This window comes from Meleagris gallopavo, chromosome 1 (genome assembly GCF_000146605.3).
Source record: "Meleagris gallopavo isolate NT-WF06-2002-E0010 breed Aviagen turkey brand Nicholas breeding stock chromosome 1, Turkey_5.1, whole genome shotgun sequence".
Taxonomy (NCBI): domain Eukaryota; kingdom Metazoa; phylum Chordata; class Aves; order Galliformes; family Phasianidae; genus Meleagris; species Meleagris gallopavo.
The window spans coordinates 78,203,355-78,230,542 of record NC_015011.2 but is presented as its reverse complement, the minus strand read 5'-3'; the positions used below and the strand labels follow the sequence as shown (position 1 = coordinate 78,230,542).

Sequence of the window (27,188 nt, the reverse complement as noted above, 5' to 3'; positions counted from 1 at the left end):
AGATCATCAAGTTCAACCACCATCTAACACTACCAAATCCACCACTAAATCACATCCCTATTGCTTTGGCAGCTTTCCCCAGTTCAGAACTCACTTCTACCACCTACAAGACACCTTCAGCCTGAGAGTCTTGATTTCATGTAAATACTCATGCTATGTAATCAAAGCGGATTCTCACCCCATGACAAGACTGCAGCTCATCTGGCTGCTGGTTTGTTCTCTTTGAAGCTCACATGGATACCAGAAACATAGCAGTGCTCTTCCATACAACTTTGCACTGCTTTAAAACAACCACCCAGAACAAAAGATAATAGAACGGAGCACTGCAGCTACAGGACTACCTAACATAAATTAGTCCTAGGAGCTCAGTGCAGCTCTTTAGATCTTGAAAAGTAGCAGATGTCTGGAAAGTACTGGCAGAAGCCTACAGTGAGAGGAAAACATACACTCACAAGCAGCCCTCATCTATTCCACCCATTTTCCACCACCTTGATGTATCTGCAAATTAAAGACACCAGTCTTCCCTCTCTGCTGCCCAAAACCCACGCATTCTGCAGATCACCCTCTCTAGTTCTCCCGACTGGCATCATTGGGTGACACAGAAGTGTACCAGGAACACCGTAGTCAAGAGATAGGAACATACTAAAGGCATTTCAGCCTTGAGAAAGCAGAAACATCATTGGCATGAGCTGCCACTCCACCAGACGTTGTCAATACAGAGTTACCTCCTCTGCTCAGCAAATGCCAGATCCCAAGGCCTCAGACCTCACTTGGAGGAGATCTGTCTGGTGGGGAAAGGCCATCAGCCAACTACTGTTGCACTTGAATGTGGAAGATGTTTTTCCATTTCCACACTTTCTCCTAGGGCACTGCACTACCTCCTCCCTCCCAGTGGCTGCTTTCCCCAGAGGCTTTTTGCTCTCACTCATTTCCTTCACTGTGTGCACAACCTGAGACCAAGCCCCACTGAGTACAAAAATGCCATTTCAGACTCTCCTTCTCACCTGAGTCCCAGTTTCTTCTCTTCCTTATTCCAAAAGAATCAACTCAAACCCTTTGCCAGAAACTGGTAATGTCTTTGATAAGCAGTGCTTGCCAGCAGTGAGAAACCTGGTCCCTAGAAGGGCTTTCCTGGCCTTACTAGAGCAGACGCCTACTGTGATGTAATAGATCCACTCTCCATATTATGCCTTCTGATACATGCCCATTATCAAAGCCACCAGGCACCCCCAATTCCCACTGTCCTTTTCCCGATGGCTTTCAAACCACCTCATATTCCCCAAGCAGCATTATCGCCCTCTCCAAATCCTCAAACACCACCAACTTCTCCTCTGTCTTTAATGGGAATCGTTAAATCAAAGGGAACACAGATCCCATGAGCAGCTCATGCTGCTTGCAGCCGTATTGCTGTGCCATGGTACCAGGCCTGCCGAAATGATCTGCAGAGGCAGGACTAGAAATCAAACCAGGGTATCACCCTGGGGCCAGCAAGTTGAAGCAAACATTGTGGAGTGGGAGGTGCTGGAGGGTCACTGCAGTCCCACGCGTGTGCTTCAGTGTGCTCCTGAGTGTCCGTGTCCATGCAGGCAGACATTTTGGTGCGTGCTACAGAGTGTCCATCTGGTCAGAAAGGTGTGTGAGTACACAGCCCCCCCAGGAGGGCTTGGGATCCAAACAGCCTGCTGTTCCCTAGAGCTCGGGGGTCTGCGTGGGAGCCAGGGGAGCTCGTCCTTTGCAGGGAGCAGGAAGGTGGCTCCAGAGGTTCTCAGAGGCTGTGGAAAAAAAGCAGTGGAGCAGGAAGGAAAATTAAGGGGGAGAGAAAGGGACAAAGAAAGAAAGCATCATTAGTGTCAGAGGAATAATTCTTACTTGTTTTGCAAACCTTTCCAAGACACAAACCTCACAGAGCTCACCATTACTTTTCCTCCTCCCCCTCTCCTGTTAAATTAACATGCAAAACCATATAATTCTTCCACACACAATATATCAGAAAATGTTATCCAAGCACACTGAAGCAGCAAAACCAAAGCTTTTCCAAGCACCTCCTGTGATACCACTGGAACAAAGCCCACAGCTCCTTTAGTTCTGCTTGCAAAGCAGGTGTAAAAATTCCTACTAATGTAGATACCAGGCTACAGCCCATCGAGCACCCATCCATTTTGCCCACCCAAGAGAAAGCCAGCTCACAGATGCAAAACTAAGTAGCAGCAGCTACGCATCTTGCAAGCATTTATAGAACAAGCCAGAGCGAATGCAATATGGAAGGGGGAAAAGGCAGGTGGCTTCTGGTTGTATCAATTTTCATTCAGGGATTAAAGCTTTGTTTGCTAGGGAGTACTGGGCTATACAGCAGTATGCTGTATAAAGCAAGTTTTGAACAGAACCCTTGAAACTGTCTCTTTTAAACAGACAAATTACTGAAACAGCTGTTCTCCTGAAAAAGCATGTGCTCTTCAGTAGGATAACACAGTCTGTTTGCTTGCAAGCAGACGAGAAATTCTCTCAAGGACTAGAGGGTAACTACAGTAGGACAACACATCTCACAGGAAAGTTTTGTACTGAAACGGCCTCAAGTTGCAAGGAGGGGGTTTAGGTTGGACATCAGGAAGAAATTCTCCACAGAGATGGTGACCAGGGATTGGAAGAGGCTGTCCAGAGCAGAGGAGTTCCCACTCCTGAAGGTATCTAAGAGTTATGTAGATGTGGAACTAAGAGATGTGGTTCAGTGATGAGATTCAGCAGGTCACACTGACGGTTGGACTTCATGACCTTGAAGGTCTTTTCCAACTGAGATCTATGGACATTCAAAAATCACTGTGGTCATTCAGAAATTGTTTCCTGCATTGTGGCATAGCAAGTTGGCAACAGTCAATGAAAAGAAAGGTGATTTGCAGAAGCACTCCGGCAAGAAGAATTTAGAGAACCAGAAGGTAATTACCCAGCCTGGAAACTGCTGGGGAGACAGATGAGAGCTCAGGACATGGGAAAGCCCCAGGAAAGCTCTGAGACCACAGCTATTGCATACCTCAAGCAAGGATGATGTGGGGACTATCCCTGTTTACTGTTTTCACCACTTTTAACGCAGAAGTTACAAAAGTGCTTGCCCCAGGCTGCAGCAGGCTGGTGCAGCTGTGCATGTGCCCAGCCAGGAGGGAGGAGCGCAGCTCCTTTCTAGCACTACCTTCTGCTGTTAAGTGCTCAGGTCATGGTGGAACAATGTCCTAGTGTGACAATCGACAAAAGGAAGACCATCCCCCTCCTCCACTCCAAATACAGGCCTCTGGAACATTTGGGCTTCTATCACAAGTCTCTACTCCAAATATCAACCCATGCTGACATTGCCTCTGTCCCAAGATCTAGAAAGGCAAGAACTTCCAAATGTTTTAAAAGGACTTTGTGACAGAATATGGACCTTTGTGTTGCATCCCATGAACTTTCCCTAATGCAGATGTAAACAAGCACCTTTTGCATGCATGTTCACAGTATTGCCTTACGCCAAATACAGTTGGCTGAAAGGTTCAATTCAAGAAAAGCTGTGGTATTCTTTGCCTCCATCACTTCCTTCCTTATTTTTTTAATTGCATTTGAAATTCTGATTTTACTAAGCTTCATCTACCAGGAGAATTCTGCCAGTGACCTGAGAATGGATATCCTAGCACTGAGAAAACAACATACAAGCAAAACACAGACAAAGTGCCCATTTACAGCACTAACTGCATTTATTTTTGATTGCATCTATGCAACAGAAATGCCTGACAGTTAAGAGAATGACTGTCTCATAACTGATTCATGTTCCTGCTTCTCCAAGTAAGGACTGAAAAAGCTTCAAGTTTGTACCTCCAGCAGCCTACAGCCTAACTGTCAAATTAGGAGAACTCCTAAGCTGGAAAATAAATAAGGATTTTAATTTTTTTTTTTTTCTGTGAACCATTTTTTTTTAAACAAAGCAAAACTCTTGCTGTTTTGTTTTGTTTAAATCCAATTCAAGGAAAACCAAACACACTTGTTCTTCTCCTGGCTAGCTCCATCATATCTCAGATTTCAAGTCAGTAGACGTGGAAATGCAGGAACAGGCACATAGCTTAATTCAAAGCAGAATGGTATTGGACAGGAAGATCTTCTAGCTCCAGTGCTTCCAAAACTCTTTTTAGCTTTCTTGCAGACTCAGCTTGGACTCATGCAGTGGTCACTTCTAGGACAGAAATCCCAGCCCTATGCTTGGAGTCTGGCAACTGGCTGCCAGAAAGCAGCATTTCAAGACAGCAGGAATGCACATTTGGAGACTGCAGCTGGTGTGCAGCAGCTGGCTAAATGTAGCTCAGCATGGAATTTATCTCTCAGTCACTTGCATATGAATTTCAAATATGAGCCACTCTACTAGCTATTTCTGTTTGCCTGTACTGTCCCAATGTCCCGTCCCCAAGCCCAGGAATTTCCTTCCCCAAGAGCAAGGAGCTGGCATTTTGGAGGGGAGCACTTATTCCCACTTACCAGAAAGTAGAGCTTGGGGCATGTAAAAGCAATATTTTACATTTGGCCTGGCAGAGTTCAGGGTCATTGGAGACTTTGAATAATGCACAGTGCTCCCCACTATCAATCCATGTTAAGCCCTAGAGGTGGTTTTATCTGTGCTGGCCTCACTGAGGTTGTCAGCTCCCTTACCTGCATTTACCCTCCTCAGTTCCATACCAGAATATCTTCAGTCACAGCTCTACCTCACACAAGCAGGCTAATCCCACGCTGTCCTTGCAGATACCCATACATCCCACTAACCTGGATGCCATTATAGTGCCTCTACCTCCCCAGGGGGATGGAGAGGACAAGGCAGGGAGGAGCTTCCTCTGGGCTGGTGACCAGTCCTTACACTCCACTGTGTGCCTGATGCCTGTAATTAAGCTTTTACCTCCTCCTGCTTAAAATCATGCAGGTCAAGGACATCTCCTTGAGTTCTCTGGCAAAAAAATGCTGCCAAGTGCTCACAGCAGTATCATAGTCCTTCCCAGCACCATGATGACCAAGCAGGTGCACCTGACAATCATAAGGTACATTTGTGGTGATTTCCTTAGGGAAAAAGAGGGCTGTGTGTTGTGGGTTTATACCTACTTGTATGCTAACCTCCGTAACAAGAGAGCAAGGCATCTTGCGCTGGTAGTGGGAAGCCACCAGGAGGGAACTGGTAAGGCCAAGCAGCCACTATCTTCTGTTCTGCTTTGAGGCTGCTGTACCTCTGCCCCTGGGGACTTCAGGGGAGCCACCTGCACTTTTCCTTACCTCTGTGGCAAGCAAGGGCAAGAGGCTGGGGAATGACTTGCTGCCACTGGTGGGTACTTACGCAGGGGTGCCACATGGAGTGACGCATGCCCGTGTAGGGAGCACCCTCACTTCATATACTCCCCTTCGCTCACATAGTCCATAAATGACCCTGGTAACTCAGCAAAATCTTCCAAGACAAGACTGGTGGAGTCCTCACCCAGCAGGTCGCTCTCGGCCCGGGAGGACCGAGGGCGTGAAGGTGGTGGTGGTGGTGGAGGCTGTGGAGGGGGTTCCAAGGCCCCGTCCAGCCCATGTTCAGGCTGTGGTGAGCGCGGCAGCTCCTCGGCCTCCTCCAGCTCCCCCTCTGAGGAGGCCGGTCCCAGGACATGGTAGAGGCTGGGCAAGCGGATGTCAAAGCGGAGACCAAACTTGGCGAAGAGCTTCTCATTGAGGGAGTAGAGCTTCTCTGAGATGTCATAGCCCAAGTGGGAGGAGAAGAGGCGGGAAATGTAGCGGTCCTTCCTCAGAAGGAGGTACAGCCGCCGCCTTGGCCAGGTGATGTAGCTGCAGTCAGTTTCAGCTGTCAGTGTGACCTGTGGGGCAACAAAGGAGTCATTATAGCCATTTTTTACACTAGCTATAAGATCAAGCTAACAGTAATTTTAGAATATACAACACATGACTATATATTGCAATAAATATAATAATAAAATATAAGAAACATATGCAAGGTGAAATACTCTTGGGCCAGAGAAGAATATCTGAATGTAATGGAGACACAGGCATGCAAACAAGCATTGGAACCAAAATATCCCGGGGGCTCCCTTTCACTCCATACACAGGGGTCTCCTTGGCCAGTCACCGTGGCAGAGGGCCATTGGGAAGCTGAACATGGCTTGGCTGCAAGTGTGTGTCCTTGGGATTGATACCTAACACTGCTGCCATGCAAGCAGCTGCCCTATGAAAGAAATACAGGACCTAATAGCTGAGAACTTCCCCAGGACAAGGTTAGCGAGAGTATGGGTTACACAGAAACTGCAGTGAGGAGAATCTCATTTTCCTAACCAATTTCTGGCACAGCCTCTCTTTTTCACAAGGGATTAGGTGAACTGCGACAACAGAACTTAGTTAGGTTTTCTCCTAACTAGGGCAACAGGACAGGATTTGTTCATGAACCTCTGGCATCATCAGAGCTTCTGGGAGAATGAGCCAGCCACAAAACCCAACTCCTCCAGGCACTGGAAGCCAGCAGCTCAGCAGCAGTGTGGGAAGAAGATGTGGCCAAAGCAGAAGGCATGAGAAAAAGTGGAGTGAGTCAGGCTCTTGCCACTTCTCAGTGGGCCTAGAATTGCTCAACCCAGTCAGCCACAGGGGGAAACGTGGGCAAGAAAAGCTTTCCATGTCCTGTTCCAGCAAAGGTCCAGAATCAAATATGCATTTTTCTACCCAAACGACTGTGGTGCTGGAAAAGGTTGAGATGAGATAGTCTTATCAGTGACACGGATATGGGGAACTAGTGGGTCTAACATTTGCTCAAGATAGCATGTTACCACAGGCATCAAGAACAATGTTCTGCCAGTCAAACCACACCTGATGAATTTTGGTCTCATGCAGCCTCATAATTCTTCATTCTCTTTAGTGAGCAGATAAGGATTTAGGCATTTCTAGCATGCTGCTGCAGCCTTTCCACACCCAGACCAATACCAGCTATCCCAGTGCCCTGGTGCAACTGATCTCCCTGACCAGGAGCTCTAGGAACATTCGGTTCCACAGAAATTAGCTCAGAAAGCACTGCTGATGCCTGTGCAGATGTTTCCTGCCTTTGACGAACCTTTTCCCTCAGGGAACAACAGGTATTGTTCTCTCTTATCAACTCTTACTTAAATAGAACTCAGGAGTAGGTTGAAGCCTGGTGCAAAACACAGGATACCTCCACCTCTGGCACAGCCATGCTGTTGTTACTCTCCATGCACCTCAGTACCTTGGCCTGACATCTCAATTTCTGTTCACAAACTGTAGGCTGTGCCACCCTTACAGGGTCAGCCATTCTCTGCTGCTCCTTCTCTGGTAGGATTGTGATGATCAGTGATGGCAGATGTCTCAGAACCAGTCACCATGACCTCCCCCTCACAGTATCCAGGACAAATTCAGACCTGAGGAAAGCAGATATGGGGAGCTGCCTTGGCTTAACCAAGTCTGAACGCGGCTGTCCCCATAAGAGCATAATTCCCTCATGACTGTCCCACCCTCCCCAGGGATTAGCAAAGCCTCTCCTCATATGCTCCAACTGGCACACTCTAGATTGACATCCTGATAGCTATCAGCCAATCCCATGGGTTAAAGGCAGAGAGATACGGGCTTGCGTAATCTCCTCCAGAAGGAAAGCCAAACAACAAATACTGTGGTGTTGACAGCAAGATCAAAACCCTCTCAATTGCTGCAAATAACAATTGCTCTGGTCTCTCAGCAAGGGATTCCTTTGCTCAGAAAGGACCATATTCAGGCGTGAATCATCCTTTCTGCTTCTCCACCCCAAATAGATACCATCCTGCCACAGAACAATGCAGCCCACTGGGCAAACATTTCAGTGTTGGTACAAGGGAGCATTCTGACAGCAGCGAGCCAGCAACCCAAGGCCTCCCCGCCTGCTGAATCGCGCCTGGCATTGCTGCTGGCTGGCTGTGGGAAACCAGGAGTGAGCCTGGGTGACACTTAGGGTTACCTGGAACGTTCCTTCCTCAGAAGGTCGTAGTGACTCCCATTCTGGAGAGTCCAGAAACTGGTATGGAAAGATGTAGTGGAGGAACTGCCCATCCTGGCTCACACGGATCCTGCAGGTATAGGCAAAATGCACAGGCTTAGACTGCAAAGCAGATATCTCTTGAAATTGACCACACAGCCGGTCCCACTGGCAAGGAGAGGCCTTCTCCCTGCCTCGTGTGTGTCACAGCCTACTAAAGGCAGCTGCACACACTCTGGCCTTTGGGGCTCTCTCTTTTTCTCAATGGGAAATGAGATTCACTGCCACTGCCCTGCTCTCCACTTGTTTCATTTTTACTGCATACCCAGCCCTCACAGGTGCAATGCCAGTCCTAAACCAGGACTTCTGAGCCCACAAGATTGCTGCTGTTCAAGTACTTCTCAGCCTGACCATACCTCTTTCTACTTGCATCTTCCCGCTTTCCTTTGAGTTGCATGAGGGCAGGCAATCCTCACCTCCATGCTGCACAGTCCTCTCCCAGAATCACACTGGCAGCATGCTGCAAGCTCATAGTTTGCTGCACACTCAATCTTGCAGCCTCTTGCCTTCCAAGCATCATTTGCATAGCCTGGAACAATGGCAGGGCAGGCTGAAGCTCTGTTTTTGCTCTGCACCACCACACTGCTGCATGCCACACTCTGCAGTAGCATGAGCTCGGGCAATTCCAGCTTTTAGGAGTTACAATGCTCATTTCGCTGCTGAATTTTAGTTAGTCAGATGCACTGCCTGGGAAAGTCAAGGACTGCAATACTTTCTATTCCAGGCACATCCTGTGCTTCCAGTCCACCTTATCTTAATATCATTCCATTCTGGAGAGGACATCAGAAGAGCAGCTCTGCAGTGCTCTGCAGGGTCAGCCATGGCCTCGTAATGTAACAGGGTGGGTAGCAAGAAATGTAAATCCAATCCCACCTCCACAGAGCATCTCATAGCAAGATGCATACTTCCCACAGCAAAAGAGAGCAGAACAACTCCACCAGTGCTGGCTTACTGCACATTGCAGCATTTTGTGCTCACAGAGCAGCAGCAGATGACCCAGTGCAAGGCAAGGCAGCTCTCCTGAGAAATCCTATTTGCAGGTCTGTACACTTCAAAGGAGGGTGCTTAGCATGGAGTTTGGTTAGGAGAAGGGCATCCAGTAGAAATACACATACCCAATTTCCTCCCTGTACATTGCCTGGGTTGGTAGTCCCAGAACGCTCTTAGCACATCCCCCAGAAATGTCCAAACATACAAGAAAAAGCAAGGACAACCCTTCTTCATGCCCCCCCTCACCTCCACTGCAGTAGACCACAAGTTCCAGGTGATGCTGAATTCGTCTTCCCAAAGGAAAATCCTTGTGAGACACTTACAGGTCTCTTTCCTTTTTTACTCTCTCTTGACATTAACGCTGAGTGCCTGGCAGCAGTTAATATCACTACTATTTTCTGCATTTAGATTTTGAAAATTGGAAAAGAGGTATGATCATGGGAGTGTGCCACAGGCTCTAGGGTAAACAAATGCCAGTACCTCATCAGCACTGTTCACTCTATCACACAATCAAACCCCCCAGTAAATAAATAGCAAATTAACATAGCTTGAAGGCAAACAGCTACAACCATCTACAGGTCCTCCTCGATGGTCCAGAAGGAACAGCATGGATGCATGACAATACAAAAAAAGAAAGGAGCCTGCTGAGGTGAGATGGATTTTCTTTTGACAAAATGACCCTCAAAGTGGAAAAACAGAGCCTTGAAGGCTCAGGTAATGGGGACGAAGCTCTCCCTTAATGCTGCTGGCCAGGGCAGCAGGTGAATCAAAGACTCTTGCTTGGCATACTCAGTCACCCATAGCACAGTGCCATTTCTGGAACCCACAGAGAACACAGGTTCAGACACACCTCCTGCTCTCATGGCTCCAGGTCAGCTCCCACTAGAAATAAAATCACTTTAAAAAGACACATAAAGAGGTAAGGATCCCCCAACATTATCATAAGCACAGCTGTGCTTGCTGTGTATCATTACCTGAAATATTTTTATATATAGAAAAAGCCCAAAGGGAAGCTGAAAAAAAAAAAATCAGCAAAAGCAGCAGGAAGACGTATATCACAAAGCCCTTTCAGAGGAAGGAAATAATCACACCCCAGTTAGTACAGAGGGAGAAAACTACCCACAGCAGCCTCAGTGCTTTGCTGTGGGCCTGCTGGGAACCAGGAGAGCTTTACCTGCCAGACAGCAGCAAGGAGAGCCGGTCGATGGGCGTCTTGCCCTCCACTGCGTAATTCTGGTCTCGGCCTAATGATTGCACTTGCTCTTCACAGCACTTCACAATTTCTCTGTAGACTTCCAGGGGCACCTGCAAGGGCAGGTACATGGCCTTGTAGAGAAGCTCAAACTCTTCGGGGACGGTGTCTCTGCGGAGTCGGTAAGCCAGGTGAGCCAGCTGCAGCACGCAGGTGAGGACGAGCAGCGCATTCCAGACTAAGATGTCAAGGCCACAGGCGCTCAGCCAGCCCCACAGAGCATAGCAGAAGTAGCCCGGGGCCAGGAGGCCAAAAATGTAGAGGGACCCAAAGATGCCGCTGCCACCCATGTAGCCTAGGAGAACGATACAGCTGGCCAGATGGTAGGCCGCTCCCTCCATGTGCTCCTTCCAGGCATTGCAGGCAGGAGGCTGGAGGACAGCTTGGTCCCAGGGGGGGCTGCTGGTTCTCATCCTGCCCCGGCCGACTGGAGTTAAAAAGCAATTGTCATATGCAAAGAGTGCAGAGGTCTGAAAGCAGAGCTGCTGGGTGGCTTTTCCTCCTCCTACTCCTCAGTACCGGCTGGTCCCACAGCAGTGCACTTCACAGCGACATGTTAAAGCACTGCTAGATGTTTTCACTACCAAAAAATCCCCGAAGAACTCACTTTTTCTCTTTGTGGCTCACAAATCAGGCTAGCCCTCTCCCTAGCTGCACCAAAGAAAAACAGATCTGGCAAAACAGCAACTGAAAAAGCTCAGGCAAAGAGAAAGCAGAGGCCATTAGCTGGAAAACTCTGAGTCCAGTTAGAGATCTGGTTGCAATGCTCCTGTCGCCAGCCCTCGGCAGTGAAAATGAGCCCGCGAGAGAGCGGCGGGGAGGGCGGCAGGGTTGGATTTGGTACGTCTATCACTTGGCAGCAGCGAGGAGAGGGACCCCAGAGGGATAACCATGTTTGGAATTGAAATCCAAGGAGCAAAAGCAGCAAGGGGAATGGAGAACAGGCACGCACCCGCCACTTAACATAACTCAGGCACACAGATAAGTCCAGTGCAATGAGGGGAAAGGAGAGGGAGAGCAACGGGCTTTATCTCTGAGAACTCCAGGCATCTGCATGGCTCAGCACTGCTCTGTGCTCTTACAAGAGAGTGACCCTCACATGGAACAAAAAAGGAGAAAGGTTGTCTCCTTCTCCTGCTGCAACAGGCAGCGGTGCCAGGATTTCAGCAGAAGAGAGGCTGTTCCGTAGAATGTTATTTTCCAGCAATGCGCTCTGCAACACAGCCTCTCCACAGGCAGAGCATTTCAGACCTAGAGGCTTGAGGTATAGCACCAGAGCACATTTGTGAGTGCAAGGGACAGAGCTAAAGATAGTGAGCTGCTGGGACTCAGCTTTATCTGTTGTGAAGAGATTATATTGCCAAAAATTTCCAGAGCATAGCATTTGGAAGCACGCTTTGCAGGGACATCCCAACTGAGCGAGGATTCTTTCACCCCATGAGTAACAGGCCTGTGTTGTCAGCCATGGGTAAGATGCGTAAATGCAGCTTTTCCCCTGCTTCGAGTAACACATTATCAGTCACACCGACGGGATCCACCTCACTGCCAGGAAGCAGTAACATTTCAGGCATTGACGCAGCATGGTCAGTCAACAGTATGAAGTCAGCCTGCATGGGTCAGTGGGGTAGGGATAGGGTTTCCAAGGGTGGTTGTGTTTCAGGACGAGCTTGCAGCTGCCCTGCCTAACATGCCATTACCATTGGCATCGTTCATTTAAAGAAACACAATCAGCTCTGCCACTAATAGCCCTTTAGGATAACACTATGAACTGGGTGAGGCATAAGCAATGCTTCATGGAAGCCTTAAAGAACATATCATGGTCTCAGCCAGCACAACTGGTCTCTGCAGTGACGAGTCTACGTGCAACACAGTGCTGTACTATTCCTAAGAGCAGCAAAGGTACCTTGACCAGTTGCCACATGGTAAGGAAATAACACAAATAAAGCTTTGCCTTTGCCCAGAGGGTGAGTACAATCCACCCAGAAACACGCTCCTGTGAAGAGTGAAGTGCTACAGGGAAACTTGTCTCCAGTCGTCCCTTACTTAAGAGAGAAATTCCACCAACTGAAGCATAACAAAGCTCAGCTGCAAGAGGTATCTTTGGCTTCTTTGCAGGGAGAGAAGGATGATCTTACAGCCAAAGCACAAAAACAACAGTACTGGGAACCAAGTTCTGTTTTCCCTACCATTGTCATGTTCACGATAGACAAGCTATTGTTGAGATCAACTACCTTAAGGCCTCCGCAAACCAATATTATAAGGAACACTTTTTCAGGGGAAGCTGGCATTTGATATAAAGAGGAACTGGAATATCAAGACTGGGAAGATTTAAGGTATGTTGCATAAGATATGCAAGATAAAAATGACCTGCTGCGGATAACAATGCTGAACTATGTTTGAAGAAACATTCTGAAAAGCAAAGTTGCAGTAAGATTACCGCTATGTTTTCCCCACCCGAATAATGGCTTCACTTCAGAGTCCAGCTTCAACACAATTTGTTAAGCACCTCCCTGCTCTTCCTTTTCTTTCTGGTGAAATCCCATTCCTGCATGTAACCTCACGTCATAATTTCTCCTGCCCTTCCGTACTATCAAAAAACTTCTGCAGTACTACCAAAGAAAGGGACCAAAAAAAAGTTACACAGTTTACCTCAGGTAATTTCTTGAACTAAGAGACACTCAGGTTACACAAAGTTAACTACTCCTTAGGACAAAGGAAGTTCTGCCCCGATGTCTTCCAGGACACATCTCGCTTAGAAAAAAGAAACACTGATGTCATTAAGTGCAGCCATTGGGATTGCAAGAAGCATACCCCAGAGCTGGATTTCCTTTACAGTATTGGGAGAGTCAATTGGGGTCAAGCCCTGACTTTTTATACTAGTACTGTAATGTATACAAATCAAGGCCTGTATCATTGAAGGTACAGAATGAAGAGTTCTGAATGGCAATGTGCAAGAGTGCCTGAGCTGCTGATGTTGCTTCAAGCATTTGTTTGGATCTGTGCTTGTGGAGGTGTCTGGCAACCGCTGCAAAATAACTGAAACACCAAGGCCCAAACCTTGCTTTCTGCCTTAAGAATACAGTGGCCATCTTTACAGCATGTTCAGTTTTCTATCCAACAAGAGTTTAAAGAACTTTCTTAGTTTTCTGAAAAGAGATTTTATTCTAATGCATTGCCTAGAATTGGAATACATGCCTTCTCATCTAGAGATGCTGAGGTTCACCCAAGCTGAGAGTGCACAAGCCAACACTGACTCAAGAGGAAAAGCTAAACAAACATTCGAAGGGAGATATCAAGCTCAAAATAATTTGAAATCAAGAGAGCAAATAAAAAGATACCTGAGCAGCATTAAAACTCTTCACTGGAAGAAGACATATAGGGATTACAACAAAATGATCACGTGAGGAAGAAAAATACAGGTCAAGTTCTTCAGCTCTGAAATCAGCAGCACATAAATGGTCACTTATAATGAACTCATTCAGTAGCACGTAACATTCAGCAACAGATGATGACACAAACCAGGTGCATGATATGTTTGGCAAATAAATCTATGTACTTAGCATTATCCTCTATCCTTGAGAGCAGACCCACACCAAGAGATTATCAGTCTCAGATCCCGCAGCAGCTACACAAGTGGTTATTTTCCTCAGGATGTATAAAGTTCACTAGTGACCTCGTAACCCGAAAAGTAGTCTAATCACCTGAGTTGTGGACACTAAGATCTTCATGGCCTAAAGTCAGAGAGGGAATAGTTAGACAATTGTTTTAAATTTATTATGTAGTGCATTACCAACAACACTTTGCAAAACATATGGGAAACAGCTGGGAAAGGTCTCAAGACTGTTTCAGACAAGCTCAATCAAACAAGGTCAATCGCAAACGTACAAAGATAACTCGTACCATATTTGGTTGAACTACTACTATACAGTTCAGCCATATTTCCTGCTCCTGCTTCATTTCATGTCCTTGCAGCTACACTAAACATCATGTGCAGAATAGGGTATGCCATCAGTCCTCCCTCCATTCAGACTCTCAATCCACCCCATAAGAATCTTGTAGTAATAATAATGCAAGCCTCTCAGCAAGATTTGACTGCAAGGCAATTGTTGCTTTTAAGTATACAACTGTCCAGTATCTTTTCAGTACCTGCTGCATACTAGTATTGCAGCTCCCCAGCAAGCTTCAACATGACTTTGCTGAAAGCAATAACACAACAATATCCCTAGCATGATTGCTCAATTTGCATCAGGTGGAAAACCCACACTGAAGACCCACCTGTTCAACCACCGGTTAGACTGACTAATCCCTGTTCTCATTTCAATTAAAGCTTTCCTCATGCTCTCCATTCTTATAGCTCAGCGTTTTGAATAACTATTGCCATTTTTTCCCTTAACTTTTTTACGGAAAACAAACAAAAAACAGAAGTCATGATCACTGGTCATTTTTTAGACTTTTATTAAGAGGGAAAAATATATATTTTTTATACCAGCAATAAAGAGGTAACAGTGGAAAAGCTGCAGATGTGATACACACTTTACCATTAAAGACTCTTTATAAATAGGTTCTTTTTTCATACTTGTTCTTTGAAGCGACTTCCAGAAATAATTTATTTTTCAGCCTTCCAGTACACCAATCACACAACAGTCATCATCTAGAAAAGGGAGGAAAAACAGCTTCATTAAGCATGGATTCCCACAGGATATCAAGGGACAGTTTAACCGTCTCCAGACATTAAGAGTATTGTATACAAACAGCCCTACTCTGCTCTAAACTGGTTCCAGAGTTACTTTCTGAACTCCAGGGTGAGGTATGTCCATTTCCAAAGAATATGAGACAAAAACAGGTTTTCCCTCTCTATGTGACTTTTGCATTTGGGTGAAGGAGGGGCAAGAACTAAACACAGCGTCCTACCATTAGAAATCTAAATTGAACTCTGGCTTTCTTGAAAGAGAACAGAAGCAGCATCAAACTTCACTATTCAAGAGCCACTCACAAGGGCTCTGAGCTCCCAGAAGCCTTTGCCGTCCTCACAAGGAGAGCAGCAGTTACTCCAGGGTCAATGAGGTTTACTTGGCTTTCTCTCTTTTAGGAAAGATTTGCCCTTTATCATCAGTACAGTACCCTGTACTTCCCAGTAGCACCAGCTGAGACACCAGGATACTTTAGAGGCAGACAACAAGCAATGAGTGCGTTTCTGTAGGCTATACTCACCACACACATCATTCTTGCTCATCCCGCTCATATCTTGAAACCCAGAGCTCTCATACATTCTTTGTGAGCTTCAATTAAGTGCCCGCAATTTTCTTCCCCCTTCTCAATGATGCTGCAAAACAAAAAGATTTCCAAGGCTCAGCAACAATACGTTATCTTACTATTAGTCAAAATCACACAGCTGACAAGCTGTTGAGGGCAAATAAAAATGAATAAATAACAATTAGGCTCCAGAGATTTTTTTTTGCCTATCGTGTCTAGAGTAGCACTACCAGTGTCCACAATGAGCAGGCCTACTGGGATTTCATTATACAGTACATGACAGTTGCTTCACTATGCTGGGTTGCTGATTTTGACAGTGAATTCTCAAATCATTTAGTAAGGAGAGGGACAAAGTTTCTACAAGACAGATTAGACTGGCTTTACCAATAAACAATGGGTTAGTCCAGTTTTTGGTGGCTTTTAGGGATTCTGAAAAAAAAAGGAAAAAAATCCATCTACTTATTAAAAACAAAACCAAACACATTACCACACACGGTAACTTTCGATATTACTCGTTCATCCCAGTGCTCGTTATGTATTCAAATAACGGCCAGTCCCCGCTCTCCCTTACAGCAGGCCGCCATACGTTAAATCCTAACGGCGCGCCCAGGCAACTCAAAGCCGCGACCAGGTCACTCACCAGGCGTCTCGCGCCTTCTTGGTCTCGGGACAGGCGCAGCAAGGCTTCAGCGGTTTCTTCTCGTCCCGCGCCTCCCCGGCGCCCTTGGAGTCGCAGCTGGCGGCCGCTACAGTCGACATGGCGAGCGCTCACTGCTGTCACGGCCTACTGGAGACAAGGGACCTGCAGCGAGCTTGGTTTCCGGACGAGCCTCGCCTCACTGCGCCTGCACGCATAGCCCGCAGCATGCCGGGAAATGTAGTTTCTAGGCCAGAGTGTGCAACTGCGTGAGAGTCGCGCATGCGCGATGCGCCCTCGTGATGCTCCGCTCCGTCTCTTCAGAGCTGTGCTTCCTAGGCTTGTGCCTGGAACGGGGCAGCTCCGTTCTTGTGCTGCAGTCAGCTCCTCGCAACACAGTTTTCCAGATCGCCAAAGCTCCTCATTTTCATCCCATCAGAGATGAGGCACTTCCTGCCTCCGCGTGTCTATGCAACTCCTCCAAACACAGACTCCTGAGGAGGCTGCCTCCTGCCTCTGGAATGGTGTTGCACACTACTCGCTCACCTCATTGACCTGTTTAATTACCTGCCGATCTCAGTTCAGTACCTTGTCCCCAGCTACCCATCTGTGGCTGATGAGGATGTTCAGGATGGCTCACAGAATCATAGAACTGCTCAGCTTGGAAAAGACTTTAAAGATCATCAGGTTCAACCGCAACCTAACCATACTACCCTAACAACCCTCTGCCAATCATGTCATAGAATCATAGAATCACAGAATGGCCTGGGTTGAAAAGGACCACAATGATCATCTAGTTTCAACCCCTGTGCTATGTGCAGGGTCGCCAACCAGCAGACCAGGCTGCCCAGAGCCACATCCAGCCTTGAATGCCTGCAGGGATGGGGCATCCACAACCTCCTTGGGCAACCTGTTCCAGTGCGTCACCACCCTCTGTGTGAAAAACTTCCTCCTAATCTCTAACCTAAACCTCCCTTGTCTCAGTTTAAACCCATTCCCCCTTGTCCTACCACTATCCACTCTCATAAACAGCCATTCCCCCTCCTGTTTATATGCTTCCTTCAAGTACTGGAAGGCCGCAATGAGGTCTCCCCAGAGCCTTCTCTTCTCCAACTAACAGTATTGGTGCTTCCCATAAATATCTTACTAACTCTTTATTTTTTCAAGCTCTTAGTCCCTAAGTGCCACATCCAAATCATTTTTAAACATATTCGGGGTGGTGACTCAACCACCTCCCTGTGCCCAACTGGTTCAGCACACAGGCACTGTGAGGCCGTGCACCCCAGTGTGATGGGTTGTGATTGGAAGAAGTAAATACACAGTATGTTTTAGTAGCGCATTTTTAGAAATAGAGCCGTTGAATTGTTGTATTATGTGATTAGCAACTTGCTTGCAAAACTGTAATAGCTTTTAGATGTTGTGAATGGTTATGGATGTAGCATTATAGACTAGGAAGCATGTTGTAAGGCTATTGTCTTTTAACAAGAGACCTGCAGCAAAAGAAACACAATAATGAAAAGATACGAGTAGGCTTATCAGACATCAAAAGAAGCTAGGTCCTCCACACAGGGCCATATTGTCTCACTCTGGGTGTAGATTGGGATGCAAGAGGCAGACATCAAGATACTCCCCTCTATCCTCCTTATTTTCCAGCACCCCAGTATGTCTCATTTAAAGACAGGCTGCCAAATTTATTTCTATCCAAAGACAAGCAGAAGTTAAGAAACAATGGTTGAAATGCTGAGTGAGCAAACGTTATGATTTTGGTACCTATAAATTACTTATAATAGGCATTTTACTGAGTACACAGCAATGAAAGCACGGAAGACCATTGGATGATGCAGAAGGCTGTCTGTTGGACTGTCATGATGCTAAAGGGACACCAGACAGTAGAAGAAACCATGGAATAGAAGATTGAAAACCTTATCAATCACTACCTGAGATAGGTATATGTGCTAATTATCTCGCAGGTAAATATGTACTACCTGTGGAAATATAATGGGCTCTGAATCACATCATCTTGGAAGGGCTTATGGTGGAAATATCCCAGTGCTTCCTGGTGCCGCTAATAAAGAATACCTGACTTAATGGTAACAAAACTTTGCCGTTCAGTTTCTTAGCTTTTTTTCAACTCAGCTGGAAGATGCACACGTTCTCTATGTTGACCAGGATATGCTTTTCCTAAATCCATGCAAACATCCTGCAAGGTGGAGCTGAGATTGAAACTCTTATTGACCAACACTCTAAAGCAGTATCTTGCTATTGTTTTGTTTGTTTAATATATTGTGTGTTTTCCTTTCAAATTAACTAGCTTTGTCTTTTCTTCTTATAGCTTTCTCTACTGTTTGTTATCCAAAGACCTAGCTCTGGAGATAAAAACCTTGAAGAACCTGGGGTAAAAACCTCACAGGGATTTTCCAAATCTGTAAGCATCTTTTATTTAACAACATCTTCCAGCAAAATATTTGTAGTCTAGCTAGAGCTACAAAATGCCAAGTGAGATGGTGTGAAAATGTAGTTGTCTTCATTCTCTACACAAAGATACAAACCTGGAGAAACATCTCTGTAACCAGCATACCATTTCAACCCTAGCAGCTTTCCAAGTTAAGGAGTAGCACTGCTGTTTTTGCCACACTGCCTGTGTGGTAATGGTTTGTAAGAGATTGCCCTGGAAGAGGGGATCACTTCTTGGTGGGATGAAGGGGAAAGAATTGGGAGAGAAGAAAAGGAAAGGAACGGAAGGTTTTCCTGTACAACCTTTTATCAGAATTATAGAACATATTTCGGTGACTCATTATTTGTAAGCATCCCAGTAGCACTGTGGACTATGCTGTTGGCTTCTTGTATCTTCAGCTTCAGCCAACTTAAAACATTGTCTAAAAAAATGTACTTGTCTGTTAGAGAGGGTCAAGAGGGCAGACTTTTCAAGGAACCTCAAAAATATATTTACATTCATTGGTAACGTTATGTAGGGTATACCCCTATTCAATGTCAGCTAGAAGCAGCAGCCTGGAGCAGGCTGAGGTTTTCCAGATTTCTCACACTTCTGATATACATGACATAAAAGGTGAATTTAGCAATGGAAAATCTGCGTGGTGAAGCAGAGATAAATGTATTTTGGTATTTTCCATGCAGTGTCTATTCTGGGATGTATTAACCCTTTACTGTCTTGAAAAGAAGACACCAATTTAATACTGATCTAGAGAAATATTTTTGTCTTCAACCTAGTATAAATATGAGACAGCCACTCCCCCAGCAGCCCAATTAACCTGTGTCTAATTATCACACAAGTTGTCTGTATTTCTGGTTAACACTTAGTTACACATGCTACAAGAAAAGGACTTCAAACATCAGAAAAAGATGACTTGTCAGGGCCCATTTACCTACCACATTAACTGCCTGTGTGCTGGATAGAGCATCTCTTTTTGATCAGAGTTGCAGATACGCAACTGCCCAGTATTTTCCGTTCAGGAGAATGACATGCTGGGATAGAAGGACCTTTGCTCTGATCTTGTACAATGGGAGAACATAAGGTGATTAATTGTAACCCCTATAAATTCCAAACTCTATCTTTAAGTGAAAGTAACTGGTTCACTATACCTGAGCTAAAATCACCTCCAAAAGTGATGCTTCAGTCCTATCCCAGGCTGAAAAGGTAAATCTCACTTTTTCAGCACTACAGCACGAACCCTTTATGCAGAAATTCCATACCACAACACTTCACTGTCCCTCCCGGCAGGGAGGCTGTATGGAAACAGTTTCATACTGGAAAGTGAGTTGTTAAAGAAACATGGTTAGAGTGGAGCCATGATTATTTTTAAGGCATTTCTGTTAGTTTAAATGCTCTATGAGTTTAGTGCTACAACAGATTATCCCTTGCCAGAAATTGAGCCAAATCTTCAGAGTGTCAAAGGCTGGAGGTGGACAGCAGTTTGCAAGATTGCAGTCACCTTTTGTTTTTTGCTTCATTTCAGAAGCAGATTTCCTGCCTGCATCCTCGTGAGGGCTCAGCAAACAACATCCCAGAGATTCTGAGGTCTCATGCTGGGATGTAGACTATATGGCCCACTCATCCATGGTAAGAAAAATGATGAGCCTCCTACAGTAACACACAGAGCAGAACTTTTGTCCTGATCAATATTTACAGCAAAAATTTCAAGCATTGTTACTGCTGCTTCTGCTAAAGAACCAATGTTTCTGTGGAACATGTTAAGATTGTTTCCAGCAATGAATAGCTTTTCTAGTGAAAACTGGTTCTTTGTACAAAAAAATAAAATGGACATTACTACTTCTTCTTCCATAAACTTAACTTACATTTTTGCTACAAATCTCTCCCCAGTTTGTGCTAAGATTATCATCACTTTAATGTTATGCCTTCTCATCTTTTCACTACCCTGAAAGCATATCCAGGTATATTAGCAAAGATTAAGAATTTGCCATGGAACACTCTAAAAGTCAGATCAGCAAATTCAGTATGCAATCACCATGGCAACATCACAAAAGAAGGAAGCTGGAATTTTGTACTCTCTACAGAGTTAACCACGGCAGCTGCTGATGTAGATATTCCCAAATAGGAAACCTCTTTCATTCTCTTTTCTCACGACTTGGAAGAGTAAGGCTTAAACTTCTGCATAACCACTACATAAATTGCCAAAAATGTCTGAATGTGAGCCCAAGCAATCAGACAGCTTACCCACCACTAATACAGCACCCCATATATGCATGTATGATCTCTGATTAGTTATCCTAGAGAAAGCAAATGCTGTTTGAGGTCCATGCTTATGCAATGCAGGAAATCTCATTCAGAACACAAATTTACTTGCTTATGTATTGAAAAAATAGTGAGTCACATAAAATATTCCATAATATCATCTTCTCACTTTGATCAGTTTGCTCATATCAGGCAGTGTTACTGAGTAACTCCAATGAATGGTGTTCAGATGTTGATCCAGTGAGTGATACAGTAGGTCCATTTCTTGCTCGCTGTATACATTACAGTCATCCCTGCTGCTATAAAGAATTTTATTCTGCCTGGTGCAGTGCCATTTTGTTGTCAGTGTCAGTTGCAAATCTTGCTTGCTTTAATCTGTTCAAATCTCTTTTGATCATGTTTTATGAAATGTGAGCTATGTGAGCTCTGCTGTAGCAAACAGTTTAACAGTCACAACAAAGTGCAGGAGATAAATGAAAGCCTGGAAGGAATACTTAGTATTTCCAAATACGTTACTTATTTTGGCTGCATTCTTCTGCGCACTCAAGTCCCAGCATCTCACTCCTCTTAAATACTGCATCAATATATATGCTATATAGCACTGCAAGTTGCTGGTCAAGAGCAAGAAACATTACATATCTTCTAGATCCATTTAGACTCCCCGCAGCTCTTATTTGCTTGGCAAAGTTACAAAATAATGTAGAAAATGCAGCCATTTCTTCCACATCAATGGTCAGATTAGTTTGCAATTTTAAATACCTAATTCTCCTGCACTTGTTTTCTCCTAATTTTCTTGTTGGTCCATTGTTGGTACATTCTGAAAGACCTCTTAGGAAACCTCATTCCCACCAAAATCAGTTTGACTTGACAATTGAGTGCTTACTGTTCAGAATTTAAGATATATTAAGGTTCCATATACAGGTAGAGATTTCTCAAAAGATCCTGTTTCTTTTGACAGCTTCCTAAATTCTACTAAGTACCATTAGTACAATTATTATTTTTTTTAAAAAAGTGATGTAGGAACAGATCACCTTTGTTGTAATGCCTTTCTTATTGTATTGGTATATCCATTTGCTACTGAGAGGAAACTAGAATGTGATATATAGAAGAGTTATGCTGTGCTTATAAATACAAGATGAAATGCAGCTTCACAGCACTTCTGACCAGCTATTTAATTTCTATGAAGAGAGTGGCTAACAGAAAATCAAGAGTTCTTGGGACTCCCTTCCAATCAGGTCTTTGTGCAAACACACTCACTCACATCCTAGAAGGGTTTCCTACTAGCTGGAAGACAGACTTGACCAGGCACTTTGACGAACATTAGGAGAAAGAGCAAGGAGAGCAGAAATGCTGCAGAAGTTAACAAGATACTCCATTCTGTAGTTTCTGACACATCACACAAATATATACTGTCTCCCCATCTGCTGAATCCTTAAAACTACTCTGAACTCCTGTTGGCTACAGTAAAAACTATCAATCAAGCAGCAAGTAAAATCTAGCTATCAAACTCATGAGCTTCTGGATACAGAGATCTCTTTGGATGAGAGAGACAACCCTCTCTCTGCAGACCTTGATACTGTCAGGAAGTTGCCGTTCCTCTTAATCCAAAGGAGAGCAGAGACAGGTGACATGATCAGCTGGCCCAGCTGGGATGGTCAGTGCCAGTGAGAGCACCCTCCCTGCATCTTTGCAGGCTGAACAGGAATCACCAGGCAAATATTATGGAGATGGGCACCTCAGTACCACTCCTCCTCAGGTTTGGCCAAGTAATTATTTGCTAGCAGCAAATGTAGCTGTTATTTTAAAAAATAGACAAACAGATTATAAGTCTGAAGCTGGACCCTCATGGAAAGCAGATTTGGGATGGATACGCCTCCAATCACAACTCAGTTATATGCACATCTTCCAGGTTTCCTGAAACAAGTAGTTGGATTTGCTTTGAAGATACAAGCTCTTTCCAACTCCTTCTAAGCCACAAATACAGGGAATATCCTGTCTTTTAAGTCAGTGTAATATTCTCCTTCCATCAAACCACTGTTTCTCTGGCTCTGGAAAGGATTCTTCTCTTACTTCTTGCACTCTGTCTAGAACACTGATTCAACCATTGCTGGGGAAGGCAAGGGAGAGAACAAATGCAAGTTTTCTTTGTTGAAATTAGATGTCTTAGCACACTGGAACTTGAACACTGCAAGCTAACATGTTGGAATTACCATTTACATCTCTGAGTACTACATGGACAAAGTGAGAATACTAGAAATTCACCAGTTTCCTAAGCAGTTCAGTCAAGATCCTCTTGCTACTTAGGTTAGACAACATAATTCCAGCAAATGGTAGACAACACCAGGCTAGCAAAGAAACCAAATGTCTGCCTTAATCATTCCCTGATCACTGAGAATTTCCTCCAGAGTTCATCTAAGTGGAATGAAGTTTATGAGCATGCACATCTAACTGTATGAGTGAGTGGGCTTTTGTCAGAAATTGCACTTCTCTGCCCACTGCCTGAAAATGTCCTTAATTTCCCCTTCTCTTTCTTGCTTTTTTCTTCTTTTTTTTTTTTTTCCCTCCTCCTTAATCAAAGACATTATAGAAATCTTCAGCAGGCTTTGGAGTGAATCCTTTAACTGTGATCACAAAGCACTGCTGCTTCATTTTCTTTGAGCTTTGACTTTTGAAGCCATCCTCATTTGTAGATTGCTTTTAGTTCAGAAAACATGCCAGCAGTTGTACTAAGAAAAGAAGAGAAAGAGAGAACAGAAGGTCTTCCATAAAGAGTTTCATCTCTGTGCTTTTCTTTCCATTTCAGTGGTTTTATCTCAAGATGCCTGTTTTAGCCAAGCTTTCAGAAAAAAACAGCAAAAGAAACCGAAGTTTCCAACTTGATGAAGCTAAATTTAGCATAATCAGTACTCTAAGGCCATTTTTACAAAAGATGTCACAAGTGAGGTATTCCACAGCAGATATAATGCATTACCATGGGCAAGAGCCAGCACTGAGACAAAGCCTAGATCCACAAAGCAACATATTTCACAGGAGCCAACATCTCACCAATATTGTACACAGTTAGAGAACCACGTGGAGACCGGTCTGAGAATGGATAGTGGGGCTTATCTGGGGTGCCCAAGGGCCAAATTCATGTAATTAGCATTTCGCGTTTAATAGAAACACTGACTGGAGCCCCCCAGTTAGGGCCTGTGATGGACTTTACACGGATAAAGGCTGACATCCTGTGGCAAACCTGGGAAATGGCAGCTCCATCTGACGGTGACTCGTTTTAAACGCATGGCTTTCATTGGGCATTTCAACAATGCTTTTAGTGCTATAACTTCGTTGGCTATTACATGCATATATACTTTTTTTAACAGCCAGAAAACAAACAAACAAACAAAAAAACCCAACAACAACAACAAAAAAACCCCACAACCAGCCACGAAGCATCACAGCACAACAGTGCAGTTGTTTGACTATTGCTAAAAACAGAGCAGAAGAGGAATGCCTATGTAACCAAGCCTCGAGCCAGACAGATGACGTCTTGCCAGGAGTTTCACAGATGCTCATGGATTGCAGAACAGCCACACTCAAAAATCCAGTTTCCTCCTAAGCTTTCTGGGCAGAAGGAAGACCAAGGAGATATTACAGCCTTCCTCACTTTTTCATCTCCTCAACCCAGACTCCCATTTTCTTGTCCAGAACATGTACTGTATTACTGCCTGCTCACTCTGTCTCTCCCTCCTCCGGTATCCACTGATTCTCTACACGTTTCTTTGCTCAGCCAGCCAAACCTCTCCTCCTATATCATATTTTTGTGTCCAATTCATCTTCTCCTTGCCCAGCTACTTCTGCTCTCAGCTGATGCCTCCTCATCACAACTTTCCACTTCTCCGTCTGGTTTTACAGCTCAAGCACATCAGGAAACTATCACAGCATAACAAGTCCATCAACAGAGCGGCAGTAATTCATCTTTGCAGCAAATTACACTGTCCTGCCTCAAGGTTAATAGGAAGTAAAATGCAGTTATCTCGGCTTCTTTCATGGCTGGTTAACTAGTGCACTTCACCACACATTTACAACATGCTAAACACTGGGCCATGATTAGTCTGCTCCACCAGTCACTGCACAGTAACTCACGGAGCTGTGGACAGCTTACGCATACATCTGAGTACTTGCTGTCCCCACACAGCCAAATGGTTGTAAAATCATCGCATGGACAGGATCCCAGCTCAGCTACACCATCCTGTCCTGAAAAAGCTATTACTAAATAAATAAATAAATACATAAATCATGCTTCAACCTGCAGTGCTAAAGAGAAAACCAACAGTCAAGTTCTCTGCAAACTAAGCTAAGGAACAGAGGAATGTTTCTGATTGCTTACAGCTCTGTTACCTTTAGTTCACTTTCAGTCAAGCAACAGCATGCATCCTGAGACAGAGACCTACCAGATAAGATTAGAGTCCATTTTCTGAAGTGCTGGCCAGATAGGATTGTCACAGTTTACTGTCTGGGACCAAACACTTTTCTCAGAGTCCTTCATGCTTGGGGATTTTTTTTCTTTAAAAATAGCTGATCCCACTCCATGAGTGGGAAGACAGCAAGTCTTCAGGCAGTTATACAGTGATCTGAAAACATGTGTTTTATTTTGCGGCAGGTTAGTTTCCAGCAACACCATTCTCCTGAGCTTCTTACACACACAGCCTTCTAGCTGCCAACACCCACAGGTCAGAGGCAATGAGGCCAGGCAGTGAGGCCAGGCAGCACATGCAAAATTAAGAAGATGGCAGCATCTTGCTTTGAGACCTATGTGAAGTGGCTTCATTTAATGGTAATACTACACCTTCCACAGCTCCAGAATAACTCATCTTTTAGGCTACATCCTGAGATTTTGTACTCCTGCATCAACAACTCATGTAATTGTTCCACTGCTCCTTCTCTACTAGGTTCCCATCCAGTCTTTCCCTCATCAGAAAAAAATAAACAGTAAGTCCAGGCACCTGCATCCTATCCTCTCTGAAAACTTTAAAGAGGAAAAACTTGAGAGGGTGGAACTGACAAAGAGCCAACATACAGTTGACACATCTCATCATTTCAAGGCAGATGTTCAGCATGGAAAATTTCATTGTGGAAATTATGAAGCTCTTACGCAATGAGATACGAGAGAAAGGAAAACAGATCTTGATCATGGGAAATGTTAGGAAAGCCTACTAAGCGATGTTTGCTGCCCCTTTAATAATTACAAGGTATCACTACGTAAAGCTCCTTAATAAGTGAGGGCCATTACAGCCAGCTGATTATATTATTAATCAGTCCATTGTATAAAGCTGCGACAGCATGCTTTATTTCAGAGTTTTCCATTGATCAATTTGATCTGCTACCTGAAGAAATATGCTGCTGCTTCAGACAAGCCTCAGGCCTTGAAGAAGCATAAACCAGCATTTCAAACTTAAATTCAGTGTTTAAACGTAAATTGCTAGAGTCGAAGAACTTGGAGCCACATGTCTCTCTCCTGTGATGAAGTACCAAGGGAATAAAATTTTGCGTCAGACATGCCAAGCTGTGAGTAATTCTTTTGGTATATGTGAAATAATGAATGCAAGGGACCTACTTCAAGGCAGTATGCAAAGGAGATGTTCCTTGACAGTTCTGCTGCTTTTTGTGCCCTGTTCTCTATGAGCAGTCTCCGCAGTGCTGCTGCCAAACCCCTTAGACTGACCAAAGGAGAGCCTTTCCATTCAGCAGCACCAGCGTTTCCAGGTTTGTTCCTCAGAGAGGATGACAGCCTCCTCCTTTTCAAAGCAGCATTACAACTCACTAGCAGAGTAACGTTGGTTTGTAATCCCTCATGTAGGTCTTTTTGGATGCTGTTCAAATGCAACAGTGCCAGTAGCTTGCTCAAGGAGGTAGGCACCAAGCCTATTTTCTGTGTTTTATAGCAAGAGATGTCCTGTAGACATGAGCAGAGCCAGAAACACCTGGGTTTAAATCCAGTACTCCAGCATAATTGCTAAAACAGTTTTTCTTAAGCACTAAGCAAGGATCCAGGAGAACTGGGGAGCACCGTCTACAACAAGGGCTGGTGCTGTGAAGGACTTGAGGTGGTGGTGCTGATGTAGGAGCATGCAGCGGTGGCGCTACCGGTGGTGAAGGACTTGCGAGGAGAACAGCTGCTGAAAGACATCCCCCCACCACCCTCCATCTTGGGCAGGACAAAGCCCGCCGCCTCGGCTCCCTCTCGGCGCGGTGACGTCACGCAGGGGGCGTGGCCTCCGTTACCCCGGTAACGGCAGGGGGGCGGCGCCAC

At 44.9% G+C, this 27,188-nt stretch overlaps 2 protein-coding genes across 3 annotated transcripts; both read right to left on the bottom strand.

The window, feature by feature from the left end:
• Positions 1-1,548: 1,548 nt before the first annotated feature.
• On the bottom strand, positions 1,549-11,123 carry POPDC2 (popeye domain containing 2). 2 transcript variants are annotated; one of them, XM_003202705.4, is made up of 4 exons: positions 10,218-11,122; positions 7,976-8,084; positions 5,471-5,846; positions 1,549-1,772 (listed from the first exon to the last, which is right to left on the bottom strand). In XM_003202705.4, exons 1-4 carry the CDS (start codon positions 10,706-10,708, stop codon positions 1,690-1,692), a joined length of 1,059 nt encoding a protein of 352 aa, XP_003202753.1. In that variant the 5' UTR covers positions 10,709-11,122; the 3' UTR covers positions 1,549-1,689. The 2 variants fall into 2 exon arrangements, with proteins under 2 accessions (XP_003202753.1, XP_010717381.1); XM_010719079.3 differs by having other exon boundaries at positions 1,633-1,772; positions 5,333-5,846; positions 10,218-11,123.
• Positions 11,124-14,726: 3,603 nt separating this feature from the next.
• Positions 14,727-16,400, bottom strand: LOC100546173 (cytochrome c oxidase copper chaperone). Its single transcript, XM_003202712.4, has 3 exons — positions 16,189-16,400; positions 15,507-15,618; positions 14,727-14,946 (listed from the first exon to the last, which is right to left on the bottom strand). The coding sequence occupies exons 1-2, from the start codon at positions 16,305-16,307 to the stop codon at positions 15,534-15,536; spliced, it is 204 nt and encodes a 67-aa protein (XP_003202760.1). The 5' UTR covers positions 16,308-16,400; the 3' UTR covers positions 14,727-14,946; positions 15,507-15,533.
• Positions 16,401-27,188: the final 10,788 nt, after the last annotated feature.